Below are 20,872 nucleotides of genomic sequence, written 5' to 3'. Positions count from 1 at the left end.
TATTTTTTCAGTTCAGGCAACTGATGTATACCCATGAGTATATGCATACCTACCCATGCTTTCAATTCTTCTGATGTGATTTCTTTCCAGTTCAGGATAATGTCTTTTGTGGTATGACCCAATCACTTCCTTTTCTCAGGCTGCTTTGCATATGAGTTTCGTCAACAATATTCTGTAAAATTTCCTCGGTAAAAATCATGCCAAAATAATCCTTTTCTTTCTCAGTAGAATTGAATCATATTTTCAAATGTATTTTCAAACATATTCTAATTTTTCCAACATACCTATTGCACGTGGCTTTCATACATGATGCAATAGCATTTTCACTTTTCATCCATTATTTATTGTTCAATATTATATAGTTACTGCAGAAATATACAAAATAAGAGAACGTTATTATAATAAAAACAGTGTTTACTTACATTTGTAGCAGAATCGTATAGCAATGCAAATGTCAAATCAAAACAGGTGTCTCAGTGGAACAGATCTCACACAACGCGTTCGAACTTTCAAAACAAATGTGCTAATTCTGTTTTCAATCGATTGAACACAGGTGGCAGCACTATACTGAAGTGGGAATTAGAGTTCCCAACATTATAATACCAAAGCCAATATATTATAGTGAGTTTTGCGCTTCCCACAGGTGTATTTCCCAGGATCATGTAGGTGGGAAGTAACCTCCCCATGGCCCACGAATGGATTAAATAAATTAAAATGCAGGTGAAAAGTTCGATTTAAATGCATTCATCTCAAATGCCAAATGCTTTCTACATACTTTAACAGCTTATTTTATTAATGCACAATTAAATATTATTATTCAGTTTAGTAAAGATTTTTATGTTGTCATTTCTCCTGCTCTCTTCTGCTCCCGCAAGTTTGAGTTGCCTTATAATCAACATATGGGAGTATTTTACTTTTTATCCACATCATTTATCATATGGTGCATGATTAATCTGGACATGGAAAATTTCTTTGCCATGCCCTTCCTTTCATGTCGTAAGTACATGCATTACCTTATATTTCATTTTCATGACATTTTTACTTAATTTCATTTAAATTTGTTCCATAATAATTGGGTACTTAATGAAGCTGATTTTCCTGAAAATTTAAGTGATCCTTAAGAGAAAATTTCAAAGTGAGACACAAAAATGTAAAATATGTGAAATTTGAATAAAATTATCAATTCGAGATTGATCGGGCACAAATCCATGCTCTCAGGAGCAAAAGATGTTTTTGGAAAAATGCTAGGAGTAAAAACCATTTTATGTCAAAAGTAATGGATTGAGCAAAGTGAAAACAAAGTAGTGTCATCTCTTGAGGAAAATAGTAATGAAATGCAAAACACTAAGGTTTTCAAATTCTGAAAGCTTTCAGAACTGGATTGGAAGTAATGTCATTGACTGAAGAAGCTCAGTTTTATGAATGTTACATGCATGAAAGAAATCCAGCTCATAAAATGCAAAAGCTGTATGGATAATTTATGCATTTAGGTTTAAATTGTGATTGAGCATCCAGTTATGATTAGCCATCAAAGATTTACTTCTCCTTTTCCAATATAGCATTTGGGGTCCTTGATGTGAAATTTTAATAGTGTTTTAATTTGGCTGAGGCATGTTAAACAATACTGTCTAGATATGCTATAAATTCCCCAAGAATTAAAATCTGAAACTGAATCTGTAATGCTTGAACAATAAATAACACTGATAGACAGCACTGTACTATGAAAATTATAACAAAGGGATTTCAATTTATCTTATAAGAACAAAACACAAAAATTTAATGAAATGCTTTTATTAAAATGGATAATACAAATAATTGTCCACAAACAAAAAAGCATTTTAAAATTAAAAATTCATTATTTTTTTATTTTATTTTAAACATCACAAAATATCATGGAAATGATATAAAATTAGTAAATTTACTGATGTGGCATAATTTTGCCAGGTGTTTCCACACAGTATTTATTTCTTATTTTATTTACTTGATCTTGGGAGTTCTAAGGCTCAGTGGTGATTTTTTCAAAAATGTTCTAAGGTTTAGGATTAAATTCTGTTAAAAGTTTCCCTTAAGGTGATCAGCATTAAATCTGAAGTATGTTGTACATTAAAAAAGTGTGTGCATTCGTGTTTGCATTGATATCTAACATTGGCCAATTGGCATTATGTTCAATTTCTTTTATATAAATTGAAAAATAATCTAGTAATAATGTTACCTACTGACTTCTCTTCATGAAAAACTAAACAACGAGACTTGATTCCATTGTCTTGATATTAAACAGTTTGATTCCCAAAAATAAATTTGCTGTAAACAGCATTTCCTGACATCTGCTTAAATTTTACAATTATGGGTTTGACTGCACTTAAACAAAGCCTAGGGAGACCCAAATACTCAAGAGAAAGACTAGTTTAATGCCTTTTTATAATTTTGGATAAATAAACAGGAAAATAAAAGAACCAAAGGCTCACAAATTAGAGAAAAATTTAATAAAATACTTGTGAAACCTTCCTAAAGCTGCTTATAAGTGAGAAAATGAGCTTAGAGCTTAATTTCTGGAGGATATGAGTAAATTTTATCTGATACAAGGATGAAATGGAATTATAATGAGGTTATTATGGTTATGTCTAATAGCAGAATATCTTTTTTGATGGCAAGATAAAGAATTTTTAAAGGCTTTTCTATTTTTATGTAATTATGTATCTTTTCTATTGTTATGTTTCTTTACTTATTATTTTTATTCATTTTGAGAGAAATTCCTTTGTCCATGGCAACTGATGTCAAATAACTTAATTCATGAGAAAACACATTCTGAAGAAGGTACTTTGAAAGCATGATATACGAAATGGGTAAAAAGAAGTCGTTTTTTTAGTAGGGTTACACGATTTAGCATGAAAATGTAAACAAACAAAAACAAAGTTTATGATAAACAGTAGTCCTGAAATCAAATTTTTTGTGGATAATTAGAATATCAAAGAAGGGAATTATTAGATTCAGTTTCTGAAACAAACTGGATGGCTGTATCAATTAAATTTACAGTATATAACAACATGGTAAAATTTTCTTTATTATTGCTAAAACGCGTGAAGTTGTCATCAACATAATAAATCCAGAGCCAAAAAGACCATTTTTCAAATAATTTGACCTAAAAATATGCATGTAAATGTCAGTAGTTGCTGAGGAGATTATCCATCGCTAATCCTTCAAGTTGCTAGTAAGTAGTACTTGTTTTAGAAAAGAAAGTGGGTCTGACTCAAGAAACTAGAGAGAGAGAAATTAAAACCTAAATTTTAGTATGTGTAAAATGGAATTCTTGAAGTCTGATTTTAAAGCTTTCACATTTACATTTACTGATTATGGCTTTCAGCTTTCAATAATCACATTTTTTTGTTTTGTTTGTTTGTTTACATTTTTTATTTTTATATTGTATTTGATACTTTTTACTTTAGTGCTGAATTTTATGTACAAGTATTTTCATATGAGATAGTGGTGTGGCGTATTTAAAAAGTCTGTCTGCCTTTCATAGAAGATGTAAAACATAATACAGTACAAAGTCTGTCCAGTATCTGGAGTTATCTAATATTTGGAACTCCAAACTACCAGCCAGAAAAATAAGTAAAATGAAATAATAAGGAAAAATTCCCCGCTTAAGATGTGTAGGAATAGAAAATATAATAACAAAAAGAAAGCAGGTGACCATAAATGTGATTGTTCTCTGGATTAACTGAGATTTGTGCATATAACTTTCAAACACTTGCTGGCTAGGGAATTCCACCACTAAAAATAACAATGCATTTATTGATGTTGGCTAAGATCACTCTGTTGGTCTTTGAATTGTCGTGAGTGGGGGTGACAGAGCCTGCGTTACACATTTTGCTGCCTGGTACAATCATTGTGGGTCCTAAATTCTGCTGCCTAGTGCCTCTCCTAAATTCTAAAAATTCTACCATTCCAGTTTTTGCTGCTTGGTGCTCCTCTAAATTCTAAAAATTTTTATTTATCAGTTGTGCCTTCTCTGGTTTCAGTCCGGCAGGGGTTTAGCATTTTTCTTTCTGACCTAAAAAATAAATGAAGCCCCAATGTGTACGCGTCTTCTAACTAGATTTAAACTGATGATCTAAAATTCAGAAATCGTCAAAGTCCTGACAATTCTGTGTCTCAACCATTGTAATGTAAAATATTAAAGAATTATAATTCTAAAATATATTTAGAATACATTTACTTTTTTATTAATATGGAAATATTGCCTTACAGGTACATACAAAAATGCACGTCTGCTTTTATTGGGCATGTATCAAAAACTGAAGGAAGAAGGTTTGAAAATTCCGGCAGAAATGTCAAATAGCTTGATGTTACTTCATAGCTATAGCCTTGGAAAATTGCACATGCTTAGAGGTGACCATATGAAAAGTGCCAGGATGCTCATAAGAGTGTGTGATAATATAAACAGATTCCCTCGTCGTAAGGAAAAAAATTAAATTGTTCTTTCTTTTTAAGTAATTGGCTGCAATTTTATTTTATTGCTTTTTTAAAGCAAAATGTGTCTGTTTTGTATATTATTAAGTTCTTGTATTAGATATCTGCATTTAAAGAAAGCAAGGAAAATAATATAAAATATTAAAGGTAAATAAGCTCTTTCCCATGATACTTTTGTCCCTGACCAAAGAAAAATGAGAATTGCTTTCAATCAACAAAATGTCCATTTTTCTGCTGCATTCACATCGGTATGAAGTGTCTTGTTTCATGTTGTTTACAGCTCATCAAACTCTCATTTATTGAAGTATATAAAAAATCTGCAAAATTATGCTGATAGTTAATTTTATCTCCGGTTAGAAGAAAAGGGACTTGAAATAATTCTAATACATAGTAGGTGCAGCTAAATGTTATGACAAGTCGTATTTTAGATTTCTGGAAGTTCAAGAATTAAAAATGGTATTCATATCATTTTAAAAGTTAGCAAGTTACATTTTAAATAGAAAGAAATAATTAAAATCCCAATAACAACCTTGTATTTAGCGTACATATGCTAAAACACTCAATTGATTTCAAGGGCAGCTAAAGGTCCCTCCTCATCAGGAGAACGAAATTACTAGAAAGGGGAAAAAGAAGAAAAATAAAGCATTGGTGAAGGAGTCTCAGAAACATGTGGTCGTTACTAGCATACACGAGGTCGTAACCGGATTTTGAATCAGATTACACTGGCCGCTTACTTTTACTGAGCCAAGCTATCTGGTCAAACATATAACACATAGACTAAAACGCAAACAAATCAAGGAAGTCAAAAAATAGTGAGCGAGGAGCAACTGCACCTTTACACACCAAGACTGAACCTCGAATGATTCGAATTCAGGTATAAATTTTTGTTTTAAAATCATTTATACCAGGTGACGATTAAGAAATTTCAGTATTCATTTAACTATCCACTATTTTACAACCAATATTTAAGATCTTGATTTTACCCAATAGGTGCTAATGTAAGTTTTACTAGTTTGGAAGTGCAGATCTTTTTTCCTGAAGCCTCATTCAATTCATCCATGCATAAGTCCATTGACCAAATCTGTAGAAATAAAAGGAAGGTAGTTAATTCAGAATTAGATGAGGTTTTTCCTTCCTTTTAGTGGATCTTTGGATGGCATGTTTGTGCTCACCAGTTATTTTATGATGGCCGCTTCCATCTTCTTTTTCTGCCTTCCTCACTGTGCCAAGGACAGCATCTTCTCTTCTCACTTCTCAGATTCCAATGTCAGCTGATGCTCTTCTGCTTGGTGACAATTTTATCTTTCTCAGCAAGGAACTTCCCTCTTTCTCAACCAGCAAACCCATGAGGTTCGCCAAACTCCAACAACATTAGTGTTGCCTCTTAGCAAAATGTTGACAAGGGTTCTACCAGAAGTTGACATAATTGCTTCTTCTTCTTCCTTCACGCCCAAGGATTTCAGACAAGGTCAGGAACTCATCCATCACCTCCAGTCACATAGGCTTCTGACTTTCCACACTTTTTTCGAAAACACCACATTTCTGTCCACAACCTTTTCACTACTCCCCATTTTCTAAATCCAATTTTCTCCCCCTCTCCCAATCCAAGGACACGTTCCAGAATAAAAGCATGCAAATTGCTAGCCTCTCAACAAGGTCCCATTTCTACTAGACAGTATGTTTTTCAAATCTTTTAGCCAGACAAAGCCACCTTGGCACGAAACTCCGCTTTAAATGGATGACAGACATTAACACAATAATTTCTGGAATTCAGGCACAGCTTAAATGAAAAAAAAAATACTGTTGTACAAGTATTACATAAAAATTCTCTGTATTACATAAAAATTTTACCAAGTCACAAATTTCGAAAAATACCACCTGAGCCAGAAAATAAACGTTCAATATTTTTATAAGAAGGAAAAGGGAAAATTATAACACAAATTAAATTAGCAAACAGTTAAGTTTAAACACAATTCACTGTAACACAAAATCAAAATTTAAAATTAATAAACCTTTTAAGGGTCATACCAAAGTAACAACAATCAATTCAAAAGAATAAAATCAACTTAAATTTAAATGAAGTTTTCAAACAGAAATTAAATATAAGTTTATTCTTAAAATTTAATAAAGATTAATCATTACCAAATTTGAGTAAATCAGTTACAGCTCAAAGGAAAAATATATAACCACTTTAAACAAAACTAATCAATTATAAAACAAATTAAATTGCCTAACAAGTTACACAACAGTGTTCAGTAGAAGTATTTTTTATATAAGAATGCAATTGTTACAGTCTCAGGAATATCTGAATTAATAATACTGCCCTGTGTGCTATTCTGCTCCAGTATGGCATTTAGTAAAATCTGGTGGAAATGAATTGTGCTTTCTTGAAATTAACTCTTGAATCGTCTTGGTAATTTTGAAGACAGACAGTGTATTGCTGAAATTCCTGATGCTTGTAGTGATCAAATTATGATACATAAATGCTGCATCATGAACATAACTCAAGTTACCTATTAGCTGAAGTATTCAGCTATTGCTGTTGAAATTTTAATTGTTAGTCAGATAAATTTCTTTTTTCCATCTGTGTCAACTTTCCCATGGTCACATTTTATGCACTTTCGAAGTACCACCTTTTTATAAAATTACTTTGCATGATTATATACCAAGCACTTTTGCTGAATGTATATTTTTTGCATGATGTTTAAGTAGGTACTTGTTTGTCAAATAATGTTCAAAAAATGAACCTGAAGATTCAAGGGTTAAATACAGTACACTCCCGAATATCCGCGGATTTGGCTGGCGCGGATAATCTGAAAAAAGCTAAAAACGGCTATAGCAAATAAGAAAACAGTCATTCAAACTTTGAAAAATCGTTTTATGTACAATAAAACATAAAATAAACAGCAGGAAATATTTAACTAACGCTTAATATTTTAGCTTATTACGCTTAATATATTCTCCCCATGAAGTCCTATTTCTCGAATTCCACGTCACTGCTTAAAATGAGTCAACCAGCCAGAAGACGCAGCAAAATTTCCTTTCAGGCCTAATAACCCAAAAAAGGTTTTTGCCTTTGTAGCAATGATAGGACCATTTACAGGAGTACCCTCTTTTCGAACTTAAGCTAACCACTCTGTCAATGCCATGTCTAGCTCATCAAAGGTAGAACCCTTCATAGTTTTTCACGTTTTTATTGCGGAAGCACTGTCCGACATTGATGCAAAGTTCAGCAGTTTGTCTTTTTGCTTTAAAATGTCACACACTCTTGTTTCCGCGATTCCGCAATACAATTCCATCTGCTGCCTTGTAGTGCCGTTTGCTACATTGGAAATTAATTCTAGTTTTCGCGCAATTGTCAACACAACCTTCTTTCGTTTTACTGACATTTTAAATTGGTAACGAAAAACACAAAACCAAAAAGCACAAGCACTGAACACAATAAAAGATAAGAAATTAACTCCGACCGGTTCGCAAACACTATCAGGTTTAAATTAACATTGGCAAGTAGGAGGAAGTGGACTTGTCAGTAAGATTAAGACGAGAGAGGGCGGTGCAACGGGCACTGCAAGGGTGAGTAAGAAATCATTTACTCATCAGAGGGTAAGGTTCCGAGAAGGCCGCGTAGGATATTGTTGCCATAAATAAGCACGATGTTAGCAAATTTAACGTTTCTATCAGTTTTGTGAACATTTTTATTTTCTTTGCTTTACGCTTAAAAAAAAAAAAAAAAAAAAAAAAAAACCACTTTGTGCAGCAGGCGCGGATAATCGGGAGTCTTCTGTAGTGCAATTGTTTTTATTAATATTCATTTTTTAAAATAAATATAGGTGAAATTTTAAAAATTGCGTGTTTGATCATCAAATGCAGATTTCAAATTCTTCTTTATTTAGAACTTTAATGTTAAATGCACTTTTTTCCCCGTTTTCTTTTCATAGTATCATTCTTAGTTCAAGCATTAAAAAATGTTTAAGAGCTCAGATGCAGGTTTAAAGAATTCATCCCAACTCTAGCTTTTCCAATGCAAGTAAAACACATGTTAATGCTATGAAGTCGGTGATGCAGATGGACTAAAACTTATGTTGGTTTCAACTCTATCATAAAAATTCCAATTAAAACATTTAATGTTTCATGATCTAAATGTAGCTGAATAGCAGAATAGATGGAATCATCAATATTTCAAGTAACTTTATGAGTCAAGCTTTAATCAAGCATTGACATATAGTGATGTGTTTGGGGAAAATAAATGTAATTCATTGTGAATGTTCATATGCCAATGTTCATTTATGGTCATATGCCAGTATTACTGATACTATTCAGGAATCTACTCTGCTTCAAAGCATGTGAAGAAAAAACCTGCACTGTCAACTAATGACCCCAAGAAACTTTTAATTGAGGCCTATGTTAGAATGATATCTAGTATAATTAAGTATCTGACAGTTGTATAATGTTACATATCACTTGAGAAATGAAGAACTCTTCTTTTTGTACAAAATGCTTGGTTTTTTTATGTTTTTCCTTTTTTTAAAATGTAGTATGCATAATTTATGTCCATCTTTTACTATAAGCCTGTTTGATGTTGGAACTGAATTCGCGTTCATTCTTTGTCTTATAAGGTATTTCTTCCGCCTATGTAGTGTCACGGTCAGCACGCTGGGCACGTACTTCAGAGGTCCGCGGTTCGATTTCCGGCAAAGGCATTGCATATTTTTCATCTTACCCGTTTCAAAAAAAAAAAAAATCATAATGTCTCTATAATGTAAAATGCACTCCTAGCACCTACATTTGAGTAAACCTGAAATTTCAGGAGAACAGGATTGAAGGCTTTTTTTCCAATGAATATTTGAATTTTTCTCCTTAATTTATAGAATTTGGTTTATGTCAATTAAAGGACCTAAAATCAGTGCTGGGAAAATAAGTTTTGAAGACTGCAGTGCTTTGATCTCAGATGAGAATAATTCCATGTGAAATCTGCGGATGCTATGTCCTTCAGTTTGTTGAATTTGATTTGCAGAAAGTTTGCAATGATATTGACAACTCTTCTTGTTTAAGAAACATGATTTAAAAAAAATTAATAAGTTAGTGAACTTTGTTTTAGTAAATTGCTGAACTCTAAAATTTCTTTATTTTTTAATTATATAGCCATTGACTAATTTTATTACTTTCTTTTAATTACTTATTGTTTATGCTAGAAACTTGTTTAATAGCCAGTTATAAAAAGTTGTTGCTAATGTACCCAAGAGAGTTCTTAATTTTCTGTGTCCCTGGTTTGGAAGTCTTCTGAGTTGTCCCTTCTGCTACAGTGTTTAGAATCCTTAATGATGAATAATAGTGTTGAATTTCTGCAGTCTGAGTCATTCAAGAGATTTGTGGTACTTTGACAACTTTCTCCTCCATTGATAATTTATTTTCAAATCAGTCAAAAATAAGTCATTTTCTTAAATCATTGTATTGTATAAGCAGATATTTTGAAATTCTAGTCACTCTCATTAACTTTAATCTGTGCAAAGTTAAGATTTGTTAAGGTGCTATCTTTTTTTTTTTTTTTTTGGTATTACGAAATCAGTTTTTAATTTCATTCGAATTATTAATTATCTGAAATAAGCCATTGCATTATTACTGGCAGCAGAAATTTATATTCAGAAAAATCGCTTTTTAACTTTTTACACTCTGAGCAATTTTTAGTATGATGTTCAGCAACTCTGATTTATTTTTATTATGTGGAAACCATTTTTTATCTTATCAAAAAATTTACTTCATGAGGTATATACCATTCTCTGTAATACTGACTTCTCCATTCAGGTGCTTGCATTATCATCAGTGTCAGACTCAATAGGCCATACTTTTTATCTTTTGTGTAATTATATCCCTGTTGTCACTATCATCATTCTCATTATACCCATTTTCATTTATATTATTCTCAGCCAAATTATCTCAGCATAACGTAAATTTGAGTTCATCTTGCCATCTTGACTCGAAAATCCTTTTTCTTTCATATATGTTATTTTCTTCCATTGTAGGCTAAGTAATATTCTGACAAAGGTTCCAGAAGAAGAAACATAACCCACAGTCCTTAAATTGATTACAATAAGCATATGCCAAAATATCTTCCTTATATGTATAAAAATACAAAGTTATTTCTAAATACCACCATACTTTGGCATCGCGGCAATGATAATGGACTGAACAGCTTATATTACATTGTCACCACTGCAATGGAATTATCAACATATCTTACAATGTTACTGAAGCAGTTGTAATGGCATGCAAAAGATTAATTTGTCATAACTTTGAAAATATTTTCTGTCAACTGATGTATATTTTGCAGTTAACTTTTCATAGCTAGTTCTTAAATCCATCTCATGATAGCTGTGTATTCCATTTGAGGTATTTAGCCAAATTTGTTGCAGTAACATTTTTATGATAAATGAATGCTGATAATAAATGATGCACAAAATTGAGCCATATTTGGGTATTTTATGTGAAATTTACTATTTGTCTGAAAATGTAGCATTTACATCCAGTTTTCTAGATTCCATATAAGAACTAATTTGTTTGTACAAGAGTATCAATTTTTAACATGCCATTCTCAAGCTATAAGTAGTATTTTTTTTTTTCATTTTAATTAAATTTTATACATTAATGCTTACATTTTTCAAAGTAGCTATTGTATCAGATGAAAACTAGTATTCATTTCTGATTATATATGCTCTAAAAAACATCAATTTAAAAAAGGAGTTAATGTGTCACACCTTTCAGTTCTTTTATTAATGTATTTTTCAATATAATATTTTGAAGTAGCAACTGAAATTGATGTTTTTGGTGTAACGCCAAAAGTCAAAATTATCGTGGCCATTATTTTATATGATTCATCATTTATCATTTGTAAACCAAAGAAATTTTAATAAATTATGTATAAGTGAGGAGTCAAATTTGATGAGACCTGGCACTGCTGTCTGAGATGCATAATAACCAAAATCTCAAGAATTTTATTTTTAAATTCTTCATCAAATTAATAATTTCTCATTTTAGAAGAACTTATTTCTCATTTTCATTAGCAGTGCATTTTCAAGTAATTGCTTTCATGCCGTTTGCTTCATTTTTCATATTATTGTCTTGAATAATGTACTTATTTTCAAATATTTCTTGAGCAAATTGAAAAGCAATATTTTGACCTTTGCTCTTGAAACAGAGTGTGTCAGAGTGATAATTCCTGCATTTTAAGCATGTGTGTTTCAGTGTTTATAATTTTCGTTATTTCTTCTGTACTTAATTTGTTAAATTTAAACAAACTTGGAGAGGCAGAATTGAAATTATATGTTAAAGAAATCATTCCTACATTAAGAACTTGAAGTGATATGAAATGTTTAATTTTTGATTTCATTTTGAAAATGTGTCATTAAAAAGATCTCTTTTCTTTGCTCAAAGCAAAATATACTACTACTAAAAATTTAGTTGATTTTTTTATAAATGAAAGAATTTCAGGTACATTGGGATTACCCTTGCTGTATTTTTTTTCCAAGTGAAATCAAAAGCATGATTTTCTGACAAAAATATTTAAGATATTGCTTTTATAAGCACATCATACAGTTGATATATTTTTTCTCGTCCTGAATTTAAATTTTCTGCAATATTGTCTGGCTGACCGTGTAAATATCAGAACATTATTGATTGTTTTTAAATTCCACAGTGTTATGAGTTGATATTATACTTTCAATTGCTTGATACAATTATCACAATGTCTAATGTTTAGCATGTATCCCGAGAGGATTTTGTGATCCTTTTTTAAATAGGTAGACTTTTCAGTTTCAGAAAAGCAAATCATTTGGATCGATGGTCCTTTCAGGTAAGTTCCAAAAACAGTTCTCAAGAGATCTAAAACCGGAGAATTCTTTCCCAGGTTTTAAATCTTTTGAGAACTTTTTTCATACCAGTATTTTTAAGTATGACTGTATGCTAGTAATACAGCCATTATTTAAGATTTTAATCTGTAGATGTTATAAATAGTTCTGATAGTTTCTGTACAATTGCATCACAGAAATAAACTCTCTAAATTAAGGATATTCAGATGAAATAACTGAAAAATTAATAGTATTAAATGATGCATACTTTATTTAATGTATTAAAAGTGTGTATAAGGTACAGTGGTTTTTCTGTTTTCCTGCAAAAATGTCTTCTTGATGCAATATGATAGTAGTTAAATGATGAAGTTATTGAATTTTTGATACAAAGAGTGCAGATCCTCTTCTGAGGTTATATTCTGTGTTAAAATCTGTGGGGAAGTTTCTAACATTTAAAAAAAAAAAATGTTCAAGCAAAATAAAAGCAAAAATTAAATTTCATCTGTATTGTTTTTCTTCCTATTTATCCAGCATTTGTTGAGATTCACTTGAAAATAGTGTACTGCAATTCCTGTTGTGGAGGGATGTGTATTTGTCTCTGCCATAGGTCATTTGTAGGAAAACTGCTTTATTAGATGCTCTTTTCAAACTGTAACTTAATTGCAAATGTTGGTGTGCATATAAATAATGTTTTAAAGCTTTTGTGCATATCTTTTGTAGATGATGTGCAGATTTTAACAACTGCAGTTTTTGAGTGTCAAAAGGCTGGTCTTCACAAATCCGCATACAAAACTGCTGTTATTCTTATGAGACCCGAACACAGATCAAAAATAGAGGCTAAGTACAAGAAAAAAATCGAAACTATAGTAAGGTAATAATCAAATAGGTCTCTTCCCTTTATTAATGCAGTTCGGGATTAAACTGAAAATGGTATTGTGTGTCAAAATAATATATATAAGAAAGTTTATTATTTATTTTTCTTTTGTTTTAAAGTATAATGTTTAGATACATATTTTAATTTAGAAACTTGTAAAAGTATGGAACATTACTAAAGTAAAGAAAAAAGTGCAAAGGGGGGAATTGAAGTGCTGTAAGAGAAGGGTTAAATTCCAGTTTTTGTTGGCTGATTGAAATAAATTAAACTGCATTTTTCATGTATAAGGAGGAGGAATTAGATTCACACAGTAATCAATCATTAAGTACGGGGGTTTTTTTTTCTAAAAAATTCTGCCAAAGTATAAACTATGAAAGTCTTACTGTACTAAACAACCTGGCACCTTATTAATTTGCTGTATAAGGGTTGAGATGAGTTAGGTGAGCAGGTCACATGGGGCGAGCCCCAGAACATAGTCTGATCCTGTGTGTAATATAGTGAAAAAGTTGATAACAATTATGGCTGGCATTTCAAATGTAGTAATTCAGAATGCTAAACACTTTAGATGCAGAGAAAAACCCTAAGGCAGACACTTCTGATGTGTTAATAAAGATCCTGAATTCTGCCTGCATAACCATCGAAGAAATCATGTGTAAGGAGCTGTTGAAGGATAGAAGTGAAGGGGTGAGATGACAGAGCATGTGGTGAATATATATCAGCTTTATACAATATGATTGTTTTACTGCCAGCTTTCACCGTGGAAGAACAACAACGTGTTATTCATTTTTTGTGCTCAGAAAGTATAGCAACAGAAGAGTGAAGGTTTAGTGTGGAAATAGTTAAGTCAGAGAAGAGTATTTGATTGGGTAGGGGAAAAAATTCAGCAGAGAAGACAAAATGTCAGTAATAGACACTAGAGTGTGAGATCACTTCACATAGCAGCTTGGAGAGTGAAATTCAAGCAGCGAAGATGGGTGAGTCCTTAGGGGGTTAAATGTCTTGCATTTTCCAAGTCCTGTATTTCCTGCAAACTTCCTTACCTTTTTTTATTGTATCCTCTGCTGACTTCCTAATTCTGCAGTGGTGTTCATTATCAATCAAGGACACCATTAGTTGAAGCAATAATTCCTGCTGAAATATATTTAAATATCTACTAAGATACATGCAGTATGTCATCAGGAATTCTGAAAAACAAGTGTCTGAGTAGAAGCCCGGTGGTGCAGTGACTAGCACATCGCATAGCAGCACCACAGGTCCAGGGTTCGATCCTCGGGCTGTGCAAGGTCGACTCAGCCTTTCATTCCTTGAGTGGGTTGATAAAATGAGTACTAAGCTTGCTTGGGGACTAAACACCTGGGGTCCTGCGACAAGCTGACGACTTTTTCAGGGCATATATGCTCATGCACCCTGGAACCCATGGTCAAGATAGCAGAATTTTGGCCACTGCAAGCCTTGGCCCTCTAGGGCTGTTGCGCCACTGAGTTTAGTTTAAGTGTCTGAGTAAACTGATGACAAAATTGTTGATAACTCTGCCAAAATTGCACTTACAAAAGTATGAAAAGGACCCATTGAAAATGTTCAGAGATCCAGTATGGTCCAAACAAGTTATGATAACATCATTGGAACTTTTGCTTTTTCAAAGTTATAAAAGAAATCAACCTCATTTTCTGTGAGAAGGGAGAGGATTTAGCTGGGCAAGAGAACTTCTGTTTAAATAATCTAAATATAACATGTAACTGATATGTTATGAAAAGCATACAAAAACCTCTTTCTAAATTTAATTGTAACTATTATGTTAAAATCAAATAAACAATATCTCATACTTAAAAAATTTATTAATACAACTCCAATTTTCCCAAACCCTTATTTTTAAATTTAAAAGACAACTATTATGTTAAAATCAATAACAACTGTTATGTTAAAATCAAATAAACAATATCTCATACTTAAAAAATTTATTAATACAACTCCAATTTTCCCAAACCCTTATTTTTAAATTTAAAAAAAAATGTGCTTGTAGAAGGTGAGGCCATTAAAATTTCACTGACAAATAAAGTCAGTATAAAAGAGCAAGCAAAGGAAATAAAAGAGAGAGAAACAAAAAGCATGAATTTTAGATTAGAAGGATAATTGGTAAGAGAACATCCATTGTGATGTTTAATCTAAATACAATTATGCTCTTATGTACTGTTTTATTATTGGTGTTCAATCTCTGCCCATTGGAAACAGTTTAAAGGCTGGAAATCGTTTCTAGAAAATCAGGACGAGGTCATAAAAAAAATAATTTCCTTCCAATTCCATTTCTTCCATAACTACCTGTTGCAACAGGAACTTAACTGATAAGCATCTGAGGTCATAATTTGCTGCTGCAAACTGGAATTTAAATATATCATGGCAAACAGCATACATTAGACTTTATGAGAATACCTTAAATGTCTGGAAACGTGTGTGTGTGTGAAAGTTTTGTTTCATTAAACTCCTGCTATAAAAGGACTGTACTGAATTGGTGTGGAGAGCATCAGAACATGAAACAACAGAACTGTTATCTTCTGTGAGGGAGTTAAATAACATCTGAGATAGATTTAATGCTTAAAATCAATCTATGGGGTTGAAAATAGCTTATCATTTCAGAAGAGTTTTTTTTTTTTTTTTTTTTCCTTCTTAATCCAAAAGTCTAAGCTGCAGAACACTGGTAATTAGCTCCATGTTCTATTCAGAGAGCTGATTGCAAAAGGGTTTCATGTTTTTCCTCCTGTGTAATGTAAATTTTAGCCAGTATCTGTTAGAAAGTCAGATAAGAAAGTATTCCTCCATGGGCCGAGATATTTACTACAAAATTAATAATCTAGTCTATTTTAGAAAAGGAAAATAGATCTGATTTTGTCTTATCATATGTTTGTGCACATTAATCTTAAATCTCTTGTAAGTCATCCCTTTGAGACATGAAAAACATAATTTTATCAATCAGCAACTGTTCAACAAACTTCATATGGAACACAAAATTACAGAGAGGGGCTCCTTTACCATACTGTTTTAATTACCATTATCTTTGTCTTACAGAATGTTGCTATTCTAGGTTTAATATACTGTTGTTTGATAATACTCTGTAACACTGACTGCAGATAATTATTCTGCAAGTGTTTCAAATAAATCTTTTTCCCCTCCCAATTTACTTTTTTTAGAAAATCTCTAAAAGCTCAAGATGTTGAAGAACCTAAAACGCCCTGTCCATACTGTGGAGAAAATTTGCTGCAAACAAGCTTATACTGTGAACATTGTAGATATAATGTGCCTTACTGCATTATAACGGTAAAGCTACATTCTTATAAATTTTTTGTTTTATTGATTACTTTGTGTGCTATTTTTTTATTACAAATGTTTTTTGGACCATGATATGTTTTTAACAGAAGCTTCAGGGATTGTGTAAAATTATGTATTCATTATGTTATAATGAATCACTTGGTCAAAATAATAACTTTCAGTAAAAGCAGAAATGTATGTGTTGAAGATAAACACATTATCAATTAATGACTAAATTTCAAACTGCACATTTCAAAATGAATGCTTTGTTGGAACTAAAGTCTGGGGTTATCATAATCCTTATTTATCAGCTGTCTTTTTTCATATCAATCAAAAAGTTAACTCTTGACCACAAAACGAAATCTTTATTTACACAGTTGCTACAGATGTATAAGAACGTTTGGTAGATGTTATATATATCCTTTACCTGCTAGCAAGTGAATAATCATTTTTTATAAAGAAAATTCAAACAGTGGTTCTGTATTTGATAGAGATGGGAGTCCTGGAGGTAATTTTCACCAGTGTTTTTCCCACTGCAAAGGCAAAAAATAACATTAATGTCACATATCAGAACAGCACAAAATTAATCTTTAACAACTCTCTGGAATTCAGTATCTGAATATGTGTATTTATTATGTCAGTTTATATTGATTGAAAGTAATCTGTGTTTGATGAAATGACAGATTTGTCAAAAGTGGCTTTTTTATCATTAAGTTATAAGAATTAATTCATTAATGATTGGCTTGTCAAGCTGGCAATCACAGTCAGTCAAAAGCTGCTGTTTATTCCTAATCGTGTCTGGGGTTGGTTGATGTCAAGTCCTGGGGGCAAATTAGTTCTGATTCCGCCTTAAGAATTTTAGGTCTGCTTCCTTCTTCTATACACTGTGCAAACTATTTTTCCTAAAAGAATGCTTTTGTGCTTTTTTATCTAGTAAACAACCCATGCTAACACTGTAGTGTTTTTGTTTAATTTAATGTTTGAAAAGATACAACAGCTACATTGTAAAGTCATGGAGGTAGCCCATTGTAAAAGATGCTCCTGATTGTTATCTCGTTGTCTCTCTTAAAAAGAAGAAATATTATTCAAATTAAGAGAAATCTGAGTTATTTCACAGTATAATACCAAAATGATGATGATAATTTAAGGCAATAAAATTAATTTTAGAAAACTTCTGAGAAGTAAAAAAAAAAATCTGAAATTTGATAAACACTGGAAACAGTCAGAATCCCCAAACACCCAAACCTCATATTTCTGGGAGGAAAAGCCCTGCATGCAAATTTGTGGCACTGAACAAAAAAGCATCAGCCATGGAACAACTGTATCATGAGTAGTTAGTTCTCCAGTAGACATGCACCCAAATGTTTCTGCATTTGCAGTGGAGATTGTATGAAAATATAAGACTATAATTGCTTGAATTGTATTGGCAGGATTGTAGTCAGGCAGGAATGATGCACACTGGACGAATAGAAATGATTTTTCACCAAACTGAACATAATCCTTGTGTACAACGTATTTCAGATTACTGTCTGTCACTCAGCATGTGGCAGATATTACACAAATAGTGCTTAACTGTTTTCATATGAAATAGATCCTATCACTGAAGGCAAAAGTTTATAGCGTGCGTTCATGTTGTGTTTGTGCAGTTCATACATTGGTTTTTTGCGACAATGTATTACACAGCTGGCTTGCCAGTACTGAAGTCACTTCACTGATTGGCTTGCCTTCCCCAGAAAAGAATTTTTAATGTGTGTGTGAGCTCCCTGATCCATATACTGTTATGCTGCGTATCAGTGTTTTGCTATCAATGTCTGGGCTTACGTAGTTGGAGAATTGTTAGTTGGGCCATTTCTGGAGGAAGTTTATTGGAAATTCTGCATAATGTTTCTACGGCTGTTTGTTAATACAAATTAGTTTCTCTTCTTCCATAAAGACATTCCTCCCTTTAGATTATGGCAAAGCACCAGAGAAAGCTTACACATGGAGAAAGCCATGAAAACTCTCATGCAGCCATCTGGGATTTAAACCCAGCTCAAACCACCAGTGTTCAGCAATATAAACCGCTTGCTACTGGTAGGCTTTGTAGCTGTTTTTTGGCACATGTTGTTTCAGTGCAACAGGGCTTCCATACTTTCCAGTGATGTTGCTCAGGTGTAACTAAGCAGAATATGATCAACCAGAGGCCATGTGTATAAGCTCTCTAAACACTGCTAGTTTGGCCCCACTTCAAATTTTGCAGAACATGCTGGTAGCATGGTTTTCATTTTGTGTGAATTAATATGAACAGGTTTCCTGTACAATTCCTTTTGTAAAAAGATCCTTCTCATTAGTCAGATAACCTTCATTCGCTTGTCCATTTCAATAAACAAAGCAAATAGAACTCGTCTGGCATGGTGCTGTCATGTCCTCCTTTAATTTTATCTTCTGGTGTTTCTTCAAGGTCTTTATCTATGGAATCCTTTAAAATCTGATGATGATTTCATTACAAGAGTCCTGAAAATATCTCCACTATAGGCCTAAAATTTTTACATGTGTTAGCTATCAATGGATGTCTGTTTTGCAGTGTACACTGGTGTGCAAAAATTAAGGACGAAGTCGAAAAATTAGCATATCAGCTGAACGAAGAGGCAGAGCGGACAGAAAGACCAATCAGGAGATTAAGCAAGGTGATGTACGGTAGCACATGCGCAGATATGCAGGTAGACATAAAGGGGGAAGTGTCTGAGTATAAAGCATGTTGTCGGTGTAAGATCAGTATTTCTGGCAAAGAGATTGCACGCCGTATAGCAGTTAAAATCACACTGAGTTGCTGCCTCAGCGAGAAATGGTGAATAATCAATCTGTTAGACGACATCTGGATGCTTTTACCTGAGGTCGAATCATTGGGAAGTTGGAGGAAGGCAGCAGTGTGACAAGTGTGGCTGCAGAGTTCGGAATTGCTCACAGCATCGTTTCACGACTTTGGAGACAATTTCAAACTACAGGAACAGCTATCCGAGGGTTTAGTAGTGGTCGTCCACGAGGAACCACACCCGCAGATGACCGGTATATTGCCTTACAGGCCAGAAGAAACAGGCGGTAGACAGCGGGAGAAATCGCTAGACACACGACTGGACGACCGATATCGCGTTTTACCGTGGCCAGAAGACTGCACGGTGGTGGTTTTTTTGCACGACGCCCTGTACGGTGTGTACCTCTAACGCCTGTCCATCGGAGAAGGTGTTCTCTGTGGTGCCGGTAACACCGGAATTGGAGAGACAATGAATGGGGACGAGTACTCTTTACAGATGTGAGCAGATTCAGTCTGAGTAGCGATTCTCATCGCATACTCATCTGGAAAGAGCGGGGAAGCCGCAGTCATCCCTCGAACATCATTGAAAGGGACAGGTATGGAGGTGGCGGTGTTCTCGTTTGGGGAGGCATCATGCTTGGTAGTCGTACAGACCTTCACATCTTCGACGCAGGTTCGGTCAACGGGACCCGTTATTGTAACGAGATTCTTCTTCCATATGTGCGTCTTTTTAGAGGCGCTATGGGTCCGCAGTTCCTTTTCATGGACGACAATGCACCATGTCATCGCACAGTAGCTGCCGAACAGCTCTTAGAGAGTGAGGATATTGAACGTATGGATTGGTCGGCACGATCCATACGTTCAATATCCTCACGATCTCCGGATCTCAATCCCATCGAGCATGTATGGGATTTTCTAGGCAGAGGCTTGGCAGCTCGTACCTTACCACCCGTAACGATTCCGGAGCTTCGATTGGCGCTACAAGACAAATGGAAAGCAATGCCTCAACAACTCATTGACACCCTCATTCTCAGCATGGGCAGACGCTGTGAAACCTGCCCAGCAGTCAGGAGAGATCATATCCCCTATTAAAGACCAGATGTTTCTTGCTGGACACCCACCACAGGGATGTTTCGGCCTTCAGTCGCATTGCGCTCTATGCTACTTTTTCAATAAAGCTTCTTTTTATCCCTTTGATTTCTCTTTTAGTAAGTGTTGCTTACATTACTCATGTCCTTACGTATTGGTGATCTTACGGTATTAAATGTGTTGATTTGGAAAGCTTTTGTACAAAGTTATGTTGAAAAAATCGTCTCATCCTTAATTTTTGCACACCAGTGTATATTACTGATGGTGAAATGACTTTTAAGTACCTTCTGTAAACCTGTATTTTAACATCTCGGTGTCTTACTAAAAATATGCAGCTGTGTCTTACTAAAAATATGCAGCTAATAAGTGTGTTATAATATCACCTATTTTTCCCTTTTCGTTTATTTGCAGCATGTTCTTTGTGGGATTTATTCCTCTACATTTGTTTTCTTCTAGATGTTCCAGGCATTTGTTCCAGTACATGTAATGGTTTATTGGTGAATGCAA

The 20,872-nt window shown here is 33.3% G+C and overlaps 1 protein-coding gene across 2 annotated transcripts in view; it reads left to right on the top strand.

Moving 5' to 3' along the window:
• Positions 1 to 20,872, top strand: part of Oseg6 (intraflagellar transport protein Oseg6) — a 210,573-nt gene that overhangs the window by 187,450 nt on the left and 2,251 nt on the right. Inside the window, exons 31-33 of one of the 2 annotated variants that reach the window (XM_085809920.1) lie at positions 4,249 to 4,455; positions 13,032 to 13,182; positions 16,368 to 16,494. In XM_085809920.1, coding sequence (XP_085666046.1) covers positions 4,249 to 4,455; positions 13,032 to 13,182; positions 16,368 to 16,494 — 485 coding nt within the window. The remainder of the gene's footprint in view (positions 1 to 4,248; positions 4,456 to 13,031; positions 13,183 to 16,367; positions 16,495 to 20,872) is intronic. The other variant, XR_015039212.1, reaches the window with a different exon arrangement.

The sequence above is a fragment of the Stegodyphus dumicola genome, chromosome X2 (assembly GCF_044657685.1).
Source record: "Stegodyphus dumicola isolate Sdum_Otavi_A_Nest chromosome X2, ASM4465768v1".
NCBI lineage: Eukaryota > Metazoa > Arthropoda > Arachnida > Araneae > Eresidae > Stegodyphus > Stegodyphus dumicola.
Note: the sequence above shows the minus strand (reverse complement) of the source record. Positions and strands in the feature narration are given on the sequence as shown.